At 34.4% G+C, this 11,026-nt stretch overlaps 1 protein-coding gene across 1 annotated transcript in view; it reads left to right on the top strand.

Annotated features, from left to right (window-relative positions):
- Positions 1-11,026, top strand: part of LOC127874901 (crooked neck-like protein 1) — a 31,836-nt gene that overhangs the window by 9,672 nt on the left and 11,138 nt on the right. Inside the window, exons 2-8 of the mRNA XM_052419578.1 lie at positions 1,702-1,791; positions 2,141-2,203; positions 3,254-3,345; positions 4,387-4,470; positions 5,939-6,057; positions 9,552-9,674; positions 10,219-10,397. Coding sequence (XP_052275538.1) covers positions 1,702-1,791; positions 2,141-2,203; positions 3,254-3,345; positions 4,387-4,470; positions 5,939-6,057; positions 9,552-9,674; positions 10,219-10,397 — 750 coding nt within the window. The remainder of the gene's footprint in view (positions 1-1,701; positions 1,792-2,140; positions 2,204-3,253; positions 3,346-4,386; positions 4,471-5,938; positions 6,058-9,551; positions 9,675-10,218; positions 10,398-11,026) is intronic.

The raw sequence follows: 11,026 nt of genomic DNA, 5'->3' as shown, positions 1-11,026 counted from the left end.
CAAGGGGTCACTTAGTGTGTTTTAAAAATTTAACATGGTTTCAGCATTTTTGTGTGAAGACAACATGCAAAATATTATGTGTCAATGCAGCATGTGGGGGTATTCGTCACGTCTGTGACAAAGCTCTAGTTTAAATATAAACAGTGCTCTATGCTATCAAAATCGCGTCACATAAATAACGCATGTTCAATGGGAATTCCACCATCCCACAATTCAATTTTTATATGCGCGTACATAAAATGGCGGACATTTGTGTTTATGAAATTCTTTTAACACATTAATCTACAATATTGGCCGTAGTTTGGTTTTGAAAAAAGAAATCATAATAATACTCGATTATCAGGTAATGGATAGAGTTGGAACACGCAAAAATCTGTCAATATAATATGTTTATCTATAGATCTCTGGAACATGTTCTTATCCATCGATATCACATTTGGTAAGGTCTATTAAAATTTTGAAATAAATGTGGGACTTCAAAATTTATGTCTGGGACGTCCAAAATTTAAGGCTATCGGAAGTGCTGTTGAAAATATGCTAATTTATACATTGACTATCTTCGGAACCCTCCTCAAGATAGAACATATGTCTAAGTATCCAATCGTGATACATCAACCATCTACAAAACCACTGTAAGATACATTTAATCGTTAATTACAAATTTTTGCTTTCTGTTTGATTATGTTTTTTATCAACTATTTGTTTTGAGCATTTATCCACACACAAAAACACACACATTGATGGTGATGGTCATGTATTTGTTTGTTACCCTGCATTAGGTTGATTGAATTTAATTTAATAGACAAACTTGATACTGATTACATTTGGTTTATCATGAAGAACTTTGAGCTGTATGTATGTAATCATAAAAGCTCAAAGCATTCATGAAGAACTATTGATTTTTTGTTGGAATAAATGAAATGGAATGGCTATAAAGATTGAATGGCAGAATTTGTGTACATATGAATTTTAATAAAACAGCACTTTCTGTTTTGAGTGTCTTGCCTACAACAATGGGGTCTAATCAGATGACTGATGTGAAAAACTTTGTTCTGTTTCCCTTTGAAAAAGAGGTGCAATCATTAAAGACCACCAAAAATATTTAAATGAATGCTTAGAAGATTTATTTGTAATGATAGAAAATACTTCTTACGTCACTGACACCTGAAATGTGTATGAAAACTATGTTAATTGAGTTTTTAGCTCAGCTGTTTTCGGAGAAAACCCGAGGTATTGTCATAGCCAGCTCTTTGTCGTTGTGTCATTCGCGTCGTTCGCGTCGTTCTAAAACCTTTACATTTTGTCAAGGTTTTGAACATTGGCTCCAAAATCAAAGTGCTTCAACCTACAACTTTGTAACTTCATATGTAGCTGCTCCTTGATTAGTTCTACATGTGACACCCATTTTTGGGTCACTAGGTCAAAGGTCAAGGTCACTGTGATCTCTAAAAAAATATAAAAAATCTGACAAGCTTTCATTTATTCAAAACTGCACCCGCAGCCGAGCGTAGCATCTGTTATGCGGTGCTCTTGTTGTTAGACTTACTGTGAAATGAAAGGAATATGTGATTTACTGTACATCTTGATATAAATGAAATGTACATACTCAATTTAATTTATGATTTGTGGACAGGAGCTTGAAAGTCCTGCTTAGAAAATGTAACAATGGTATATTTATATATTTCATATTTTAACTTTCAGGTGAAGAACAAGATGCCAGCGCCAGTACAGATCACAGCTGAGCAGTTGCTGAGAGAGGCAAAAGAACGAGAGTTAGAGCTTTTACCACCGGTAATGATTTGTCATCTGTTGATTGCATGTGCACTCAAATGATATAAGTCTATGCATACTAAATATATAATATTGTTCATTTGCTTATTGTTTTTTAGTAGGGTTATGTTCTTTAGTGAGAGTGCACACTTTGATACCAAAAAATAAAATTATTTAATCATTAAGAGATATTGTATACTTGAAATATTATGTTCTAGGTTCATTCTTTAATTGTTTCACTTTACATATTGCTACATATATGCTTGTAAGGGCAACTCATTAAGATTGATTTTTTGGGTATTTGCTTACTATTTATATTGGTCATTTGAAATAATCCTGATGTTGATACTTTAAATATGTTATGTTACAGCCTCCAAAACAGAAAATTTCTGACCCAGAAGAGCTGCAGGCATACAGACTAAGACAGAGAAAGGTAACCCTTTGCATGCTGGGAAATTTGTCGTCTGCTAAAATGTCGTCTGCTGAATTTCTTAAATTAGCATTTTCTTCAATTTTTTTTTCAAAGAATACTATCAGAATAGAAAACAGTTTGGATCCAGATGAAACGCCACGTTATGTGGCGTCTCATCTGGATCCAAACAGTTTGCAAAGGCCTTCAAAATTCGGTTCCCGCACTGAAAGAGTTAATCAATATTTCTGCCCCCTTCGAAAAAGGTAGGTTGTTCAGAATGTCTGTGGCGTCTGAAGACCATTTGTTTCTGCACAATATCTACTATTATCTTTCACCTTCAATCATGAACATGAGTTTGATGGTTTCTTTGGAAAAGAGGAACAGATCTATTGGAATTGAGTTTAACAAGTCCAAGGTGAAGGTGTCAGTGGCTTATAACATTAAGTGAAAAAGGCATACTGGGTATAATAAGTAATAAGTATAGTTTATTCCCACAAAACATCCCTTAAGATGATTTAAAATTGTGATACAAATCATAAAACAGCATATGAACATAATTATTTGAAAGATTATGATACTTACATCAATTAAATATGTTCAGGCATTAAAATTGAATCATCTTGGACAAGGTATAAAAAAAACAACATGCTCCTTGATGTTTGTTTACTCATATGTTCATTTTAATTTTGGGCTGTTTATAATTGTAGGGGAATATCTTCATGAATAAATCATGGAGGTTTTGGGGGATTGCCTGGAAATACATGTTTTACAGATATTCATTGCCCAAAACTGCCACAAGCACCAAATTTATCAAACATTTGGCCACTTTGTTTAAAAAAAAAGCCTTTAACTATGTAAAGTAAACTTGAAGAGAATCGAGTTTGCTGTCTTGTGACAACTGAAGGAAATAAATTATATGTTCAGTGCATGTTTAAGATTTTAGTTAAAAAAACATGCTCTTGAAAAAGCTACACAATAATGATAATTGATTGTGTTGTCCTTGTCCTGTATTACATATATGTATAAGCATATTTCAGCCTATATATTGCATTGATGTGTATTTTGTGGCAGATGTTTGAAGATGAAATCAGAAGGAATCGCACTCAGATGATCAACTGGATCAAGTATGCGCAGTGGGAGGAAAGCACGAAGGAAATACAGAGGTGTGTATGTGTGTATTACAATTGAGCTGGTCTATTTGAAAACTAGGCTTAATGCATGTGCATAGAGTATCGTTAGAGTTAACCCTATGTACAATCTACAGGCTAATCAGGCAAAACATTGACCACCTAGACTGATGAGACTTCCTATAAATGAACACAAATTATGCATTGAGGCTCGGTTTTACTAGTGACTTGCTCATTTTTGTTGAGTGCCCCAAAATTATGTGCCATGTAGATCTTATAGTTGGGTTCATGTAGACTGTGCTTGGTTTCAGACAGTAACATATTTTCTTTAAGAGTCAAGTTTGAATCACCAAGTACAGTGCACCTAACGTCTCATGCAAAATATTTGTTAGTTGATTGAGCAGAGAATAGACCCAAGAGTTAGTTTCCACTGTATGTTACCACAGATTCACTGATGCAGGTGAAAATAAACCTGACGCTGACCTATGTGTTTATAACTACAAATGTTTTTGCATTATGGGACTAATGTTAGTGGCCACCTCATGAGGTCAGTGAAGTAAATCGAATGTGAAATAGAGGCAATGAATCAAGTTGTTAATTATACTTAACAAAATAATGCATGTATAGAAATGAAGATAATTTTGGGATTTCTTTTTAAAGACCTATTTTTAGGAACAAAATGTGGTATTTTAGGCGTAGGGATTGTAAAAAATTACATCCTATAATTCATCAGGCTAGTTGAATTTAGGCTGGCCATGATACTATAATATCACTTAATAGATGACAAACACTTAACCCGTAGTTAAAAAAATAAGTGTTTTATTAACAGCCTTAATAAATATTAATATGGTCTACCCAATCAGTATGATTTCGTGATGCAAAGGGACCACATCTTTTCGAATATACAACCATTTAATAACTGACAACTAACACTGTATTCATTTTCATAGTTGACACAAAAAATTCTCAATATGTTTTGTCAGCACTTGAATCATTGTGCTTTTCCAGAGATAACAAGAATTAAATAAATATGTTGATTTGAGGAGAAGTCCATTCTATTATTGATGTACATTTCAGGGCCCGATCAGTGTATGAGAGAGCTCTAGATGTGGACCACAGAAACATCACTGTATGGCTGAAATATGCAGAAATGGAAATGAGGTATCTTTTACTGTAAATGCTAATTTATAAGTTTTGATTTGATTACCAGATTTTCAACAAAGTTGAATATCCTGATTATGAAATTAAGGTATAGCATACTGGTGTGTGCGAGGTATCTTTTACTGTAAATGCTAATTTATAAGTTTCGATTTGATTACCAGATTTTCAACAAAGTTGAATATCCTGATTATGAAATTAAGGTATGGCATACTGGTGTGTGCTGTTGGCATCAATTTGGTGGTGGTTCTGGTCGATAACTTTAGTTTGCAATCACCAATCTTTATGAAAGTTGGGATATAGCAAGCTTGGATGGGGACCTAGCTTGGGTTCGTATTTTAGGCATGCTGGGTCAAGAGTAAAGGTCATTGGCGCTAAAAATATTTTTCAACTATTGGGGCTCAAAAACTTAAGTTGGGATGGATATAATGTTATTAAATTGTGTGTGAATGTAGTATCAGTAGGCAACATGAAGAACGAGCTTTGGATTGAGCATGTATTTAAATTGGTGTCTTAAATTTTAAAAATTTAGTTGACATGAAGTATTGAAGTATTAATATATTCAATTCCTACATGCAATATTTTCATAAACAACAGCGTAGTTGCGGATGTAATCGTGAAGGTTCACAGTGCTGTTACATAAAAAAGTGAATTGTGAGACATTCTCTATTTGACGTCTGATCGAGACAGTGAATTGTGAGACATTCTCTATTTGACGTCAGATCGAGACAGTGGTTTTCACAAATAATATGCATTGATGGTGTAACACATCGTGCAGGCACAGGGCAGTTTACTTATTAATTTATAACAACATATCAACAGATAAAGTTAACATTTTGGTAGGGGATATAGTAATAGTCTCTGTCTGTCTGTCCATTCGTCTGTCCGTCCGTCCTTCCATTCGAAACTTTTTTCAGAGGATAACTCCAAAACTATTCAATGGATTTACTTTAAACTTAGAATATAAACAGATAGAAACTAGGAGAAGTGCAGTGACCAAGAACCATAACTCTATCTACCTTAGTTTTTGAATTATCTCCCCTTTTATGTAACTTTAAAGTAAAATTTTGTCCTTAGCATAACTCTAAATCTACTGAAGGGATTTACTTGAAGCTAGAAATATAAACAGATGGCAATTAGGAGAAGAGATATCTCCCTTTATCTAATTTTACAATAATATTTTAATTTGAACACTGAAGTATTCACTGTAAAATTAATAGATGAGTTTAAGGAAAAATACAGTGATCAAGAACAGTAACTGTTTATAGTTGTTTTTTTAATTACCTCCATTTCTTTCATTTCCATATATTTTATTCTCTACAGAATAACTCCAACACACTATAACTAATTGATCCTTGAAATATTAATAGATGACTTAGGTACCATGTTTTACAAATATTATTCTACTCTCTTAAACAAATTTTCTCATACAAGCAAACATATTTTGGCGGGGATGGCTCTTGTTGTACAGGATGCGGCAGATCAACCATGCACGGAACATCTGGGATCGAGCTGTGACTGTGCTGCCAAGGGCCAACCAGTTCTGGTACAAGTACACATACATGGAAGAGATGCTTGGAAATATTGCAGGTGCGTTACCATTTTCCACTGAAACAAATGAGATTTAAGACCTTTCTTGCTAGATTCAACAGTAACTCACAGACTGTTCTGATTTTATGCTGGTTGCATATAGCCATTTTTACCATGCTGCTTAGCAGGAGCGGGTTCTTGGTGTCAGTAATTCAGTTGTATATTTTCTGTTTGAAAACTTCATTAATTAAAAAAAAAGAAGAAACTTTACACATATTTACCTTATAGCAATACCTTCTTTTTGATGGCATGTGGGTCAAATAGGGTTTGAGGTAACTGCTACCTTGATAGAAACAGGTTTTTTTTTCTCTGTAGGTCTTTGATATATTGTGCTTAAACTGCATTTAAAAAAATCAAGTCAGCATCTATCTAACATTTAAGAAATACAAACTTTACTTTTATTCAAAATTGAAAATATTGATTGGGCTTAACCTTAGTAAAATGTATAGTAAAGCCTTCGACCAACTTATCAACTTATGTACTGTCAGTAAAGTATGTTAACAAGAATAACCTGTTCTTAAAGCATCATTTAAGGCAACTTCTAAAAGAATGGCCGTTCACGGCCATTTCACAATTTTGACACAAACATTTCACAAATCTATTAAGGCCACTATACTTGACAAAAGCCGATATTTTCAACTGTAAAAATTGGACTTTTTTGGGCTTAGAACTGCCAAAAATGGCCATTTCAAAATGCAAAGTTAAAATTTGATTTAATATTTTACTTAAGCGAGACAAGAAATTGACAGTAGCAAGGCTTTTCAATGGTTTAAGATAGAGTTTACAAGTCAGAATATTGTTGTAAGTGGTTATTTGTTGAAAGAAAGTGTCAAGACAATGAAAATAATATTTTAATTCATTATTTCAAGACATTTTTATATGATGCAAGTATTAAACATGCTTTTATTATTCTAATTCTTAACGAACTGAATTTCACAATTTTTACAACTCGTTTTTTTTTCCATAACTTTCAGAAGTTCACAAAAAAAATTAGCGCGACTATTATTTATCACATGCCATACCCTGTTTCCCATTTAATATAACTATTTCATATTTTTTTACATTACACATGTGTAATACAACATTTTTAAGCGTTGTCATTGGCTTAGTTATCGTTTATTGACCAATCGCATTTTGTAATTTTGCTGAAATGACGTTGCAACATCAAAGGACATCACGAAATGTAAACAACATTCGGGATTTATCATTATGTTTGCGTAAACATTTATTTAATTTGCTCATTTAAAAGCATGTGATAAAAAAGATCTGACACTCGTTGTCATATCATACCATATTTTATTAAACTCGTCCAGGAAATTTGTTAGTAAGCTCGCCAAAGGCTCGCTTACTCACAAAATTCCTGAACTCGTTTAATAAAATATGGTATGATATGACAACTCATGCCAGATCCTATATATATGAAATATATATAGTGGAGCTATCCTACTCACCCCGGCGTCAGCGTTCCCGTAAGCGTGCAAATGTTACAGTTTGCGTACCACCCCAAATATTTTCATTGTCCCTTGACATATTGCTTTAATATTTTGCATACTTCTTTACCAACATGACCCCAATCTATAAACAAGCGCAGACAACTGTATCAAGCATTTTGTAAGAATAATGGCCCTTTTTTCACTTACAATATGCATATTATTGATAAATATATGTTAAAGTTTGCGTACCACCTCAAATATTTTCATTGTCCCTTGACATATTGCTTTCATATTTTGCAAACTTCTTTACCAACATGACCCCAATCTATAAACAAGCGCAGACAATTGTATCGAGCATTTTGTAAGAATTATGGCCCTTTTTTCACTTAGAATATGCATATTATTGATAAATCTGTTAAAGTTTGCATACCACCTCAAATATTTTCAATGTCCCTTGACATATTGCTTTCATATTTTGCAAACTTCTTTACCAACATGACCCCAATCTATAAACAAGAGCAGACAATAAATGACTACATCCCACATTATACCCCCCCCCCCTACCCCCCCAAAAAATAATTTTTTTTTTTATTCCCCTGGATCGAAAGATCGGGGGTATATTGTTTTTGGCCTGTCTGTCTGTCATTGTGTCATTGTGTGTGTCCAAAAACTTTAACCAAGGTTAAAGTTTCGCAATAACTTTTGCAATATTGAAGATAGCAACTTGATATTTGGCATGCATGTGTATCTCATGGAGCCGCACATTTTGAGTGGTGAAAGGTCAAGGTCATCCTTCAAGGTCAAAGGTCAAATTTATGGCTTCAAAGCGGCACAATAGGGGGCATTGTGTTTCTGACAAACACATCTCTTGTTTCCTTTTTTATTTATTTACTTTATTTTTGAAGGACCGTCCAAACTTCCCACCCAAGCTATTGATATCAAACTTGAAATAAAATCTATTTAGATTGTTTTATGTCTTTACAAATGTTCAATAGATTGTGGAAAATATACCTAACTATTACCTTGACCTTATTGAATAATTTGAACAATTACCCCATGATGGCTTACGTTATACTGTCAAGCACTCGAATAGTCGAGCGTGCTGTCCTCTGACAGCTCTTGTTTCACAATTTTTTCACAAAGTGAAGGGGCCAGGGCCGCTTCACAAAATCAGGAAAAAAAGCCCTGTCCTGTTCAACCAATTTAAAAGGTTAAAGGACTGTAGAAAAGCATTTGGTTAAAGAGAATATTGATTTCTTATCCACAATTATTACATATAAATACTTTATTCTTTTATGACTCCTAATTAAATAGTAATAATCTAGAAAACCAACAAATATTCTAAAAGTATTTTTAATTTCAAAGATTTACAGATATGTAACCAAGAAATCATTTGTTATAGAACATTTTAAACTAAATTCAAAACCTCCAGTTTTTCCCTTTGTATTTAAGGCTGTGTTCAGTCAGTAACCTTCCAGTGTTGTGTTCAGTCAGTAACCTTCCAGTGTTGTGTTCAGTCAGTAACCTTTCAGTGTTTGTGTATGAGCCTCATTCTGGCAAAAATTTGCTTAATTGGGTAATGTTCTGAGAAAACTGGGCTTAATTTATGTGCGTAAAGTGTCGTCCCAGATTAGCCTGTGCAGTCCGCACCGGCTAATCAGGGACGACACTTTCCGTTTTAATGGTTTTTTTAGTTTCAAGGAAGTCCCGAATTACTGAAAATCAAGTTTAGGCTGAAAGTGTTGTCCCTGATTAGCCTGTGCGACTGCACAGGCAAATCTAGGACAACACTTAACGCACATGCATTATGACCAGCTTTCACAGAACAAGACATAATTAATGTTCATAGAGTGTCGTCCCATAATAGCCTGTTCAGTGAGCACAGGCTTTTCAGGGACAACACTTTCAGCTCTAACTAGATTTTCGCTGAGAAGAGACTTATATCAAACAAAAACATGCCATTAAAGGGGAAAGTGTTGTCCCTGATTAGCCTGTGTGGACTGCACAGGGTAATCTGAGACAACGCACATGCATTAAGCCCTGTTGTTGTGTGTACTTCAGGATGTCGTCAGGTGTTTGAGCGCTGGATGGAGTGGGAGCCAGAGGAGCAGGCCTGGCACTCGTTTATCAACTTTGAGCTGAGATACAAAGAGCTCGATAGGGCGCGCATGATCTATGAACGATATATCCTTACTAGTGTCCAGCAAATAGTACAAATCATACCACTATAGCTTTAATCTTTGTACATAAACTTTCTTTGATCAACGATCAAAGGTACAGCTGTTTTATTTAAAAAAACAACATTTTAAACATAGACTTCCTTTGAAAATATTGACATCTAAATTAAGACTAAATCCACAAAATTACATTTCGGTATCATTATTTCCAAACTTACCTACTGCAGAATCTGAGTTTAATCTATTGACAATTTAACCCATAAATGCCCAGTGGACTCTCCCATCCTTCTAAATTGGATAATATATTTCCAAAATTAGGGGTGTCAAGTATATTTATTTCTATATTTGGAATATTCCATAAAGAAATTAATTTAAGCAAACAGCGCAGACCCAGATGAGACGCCGCATTATGCGGCGTCTCATCTGGGTCTACGCTGTTTGCAATGTCCTTTTTTCAGGACGCTAGGCATAAATGGGTTAATCGGCCCAAAATAAAAAAAATTGCTTTGTTTTATTCAAATTTACCTGTTTCTATCCTTGACTGTCAATACTTGTGATAATCCAACCGGAGGTGAAGAACTGGATCAAGTATGCAAAATTTGAAGAGAAGAACAGTTACATCAACAGTTCTAGGAGCATTTATGAGCGGGCGGTGGAGTACTTTGGAGAGGACAACATGGATGAAAAACTTATCATAGCTTTCGCAAAATTTGAGGAAGGGCAGAAAGAGGTAATGCTAATCGACCAGTGTCATGCAAAAATAGGTCCTATGCGGCCAATGAAGCTCCAGACCAGCCTGAGCATTTGGCTCAGTCTGGTCAGGGGCTACTCTGTCCCCTTATGACATAAAAAAGCCTTGGTTAACTTTATAGTAGGCAGGTTAGCTCCTGACAAGAATGCACAAAATGCACATGTTGTTCTAGAGATTTGCTGGTGTCATATGGCATAAGACCCTTGATACAGCTAAAATATGGATATAAAATGTTTGCTTTTTGTTAAACATTGTTTATAACACTATTACATTATAAATGATCCTATCCGACGTAGTGTAGACACTTTCTATCAGGAAACATTCTTATAAATTTGACACATGTAAATATAGCTTAATAAGCTATATCTGCTTATTTAGATATGGTTCACATGTTGGTTAACACGCTTTTGAAAAAAGACAGAGACTGGATAAATACATCCCTGTTTATGTGTTTAGCTTACACCTCTGTTGACCTTACCATTCACTAGTTAAAAATTCAGAGTATCGCCCTGTTTGGTGTGTAATATTGATATAATATGAGCCTCGCTTTGGAGAAACAGCGCTGCGCATAAAGTGTTGTCCGATATTAATCATAAAGTGTTGTCCGA

The sequence above is a fragment of the Dreissena polymorpha genome, chromosome 3, assembly GCF_020536995.1.
Source record: "Dreissena polymorpha isolate Duluth1 chromosome 3, UMN_Dpol_1.0, whole genome shotgun sequence".
Taxonomy (NCBI): Eukaryota; Metazoa; Mollusca; class Bivalvia; order Myida; family Dreissenidae; genus Dreissena; species Dreissena polymorpha.
This window is presented reverse-complemented; position numbering and strand designations above follow the sequence as displayed.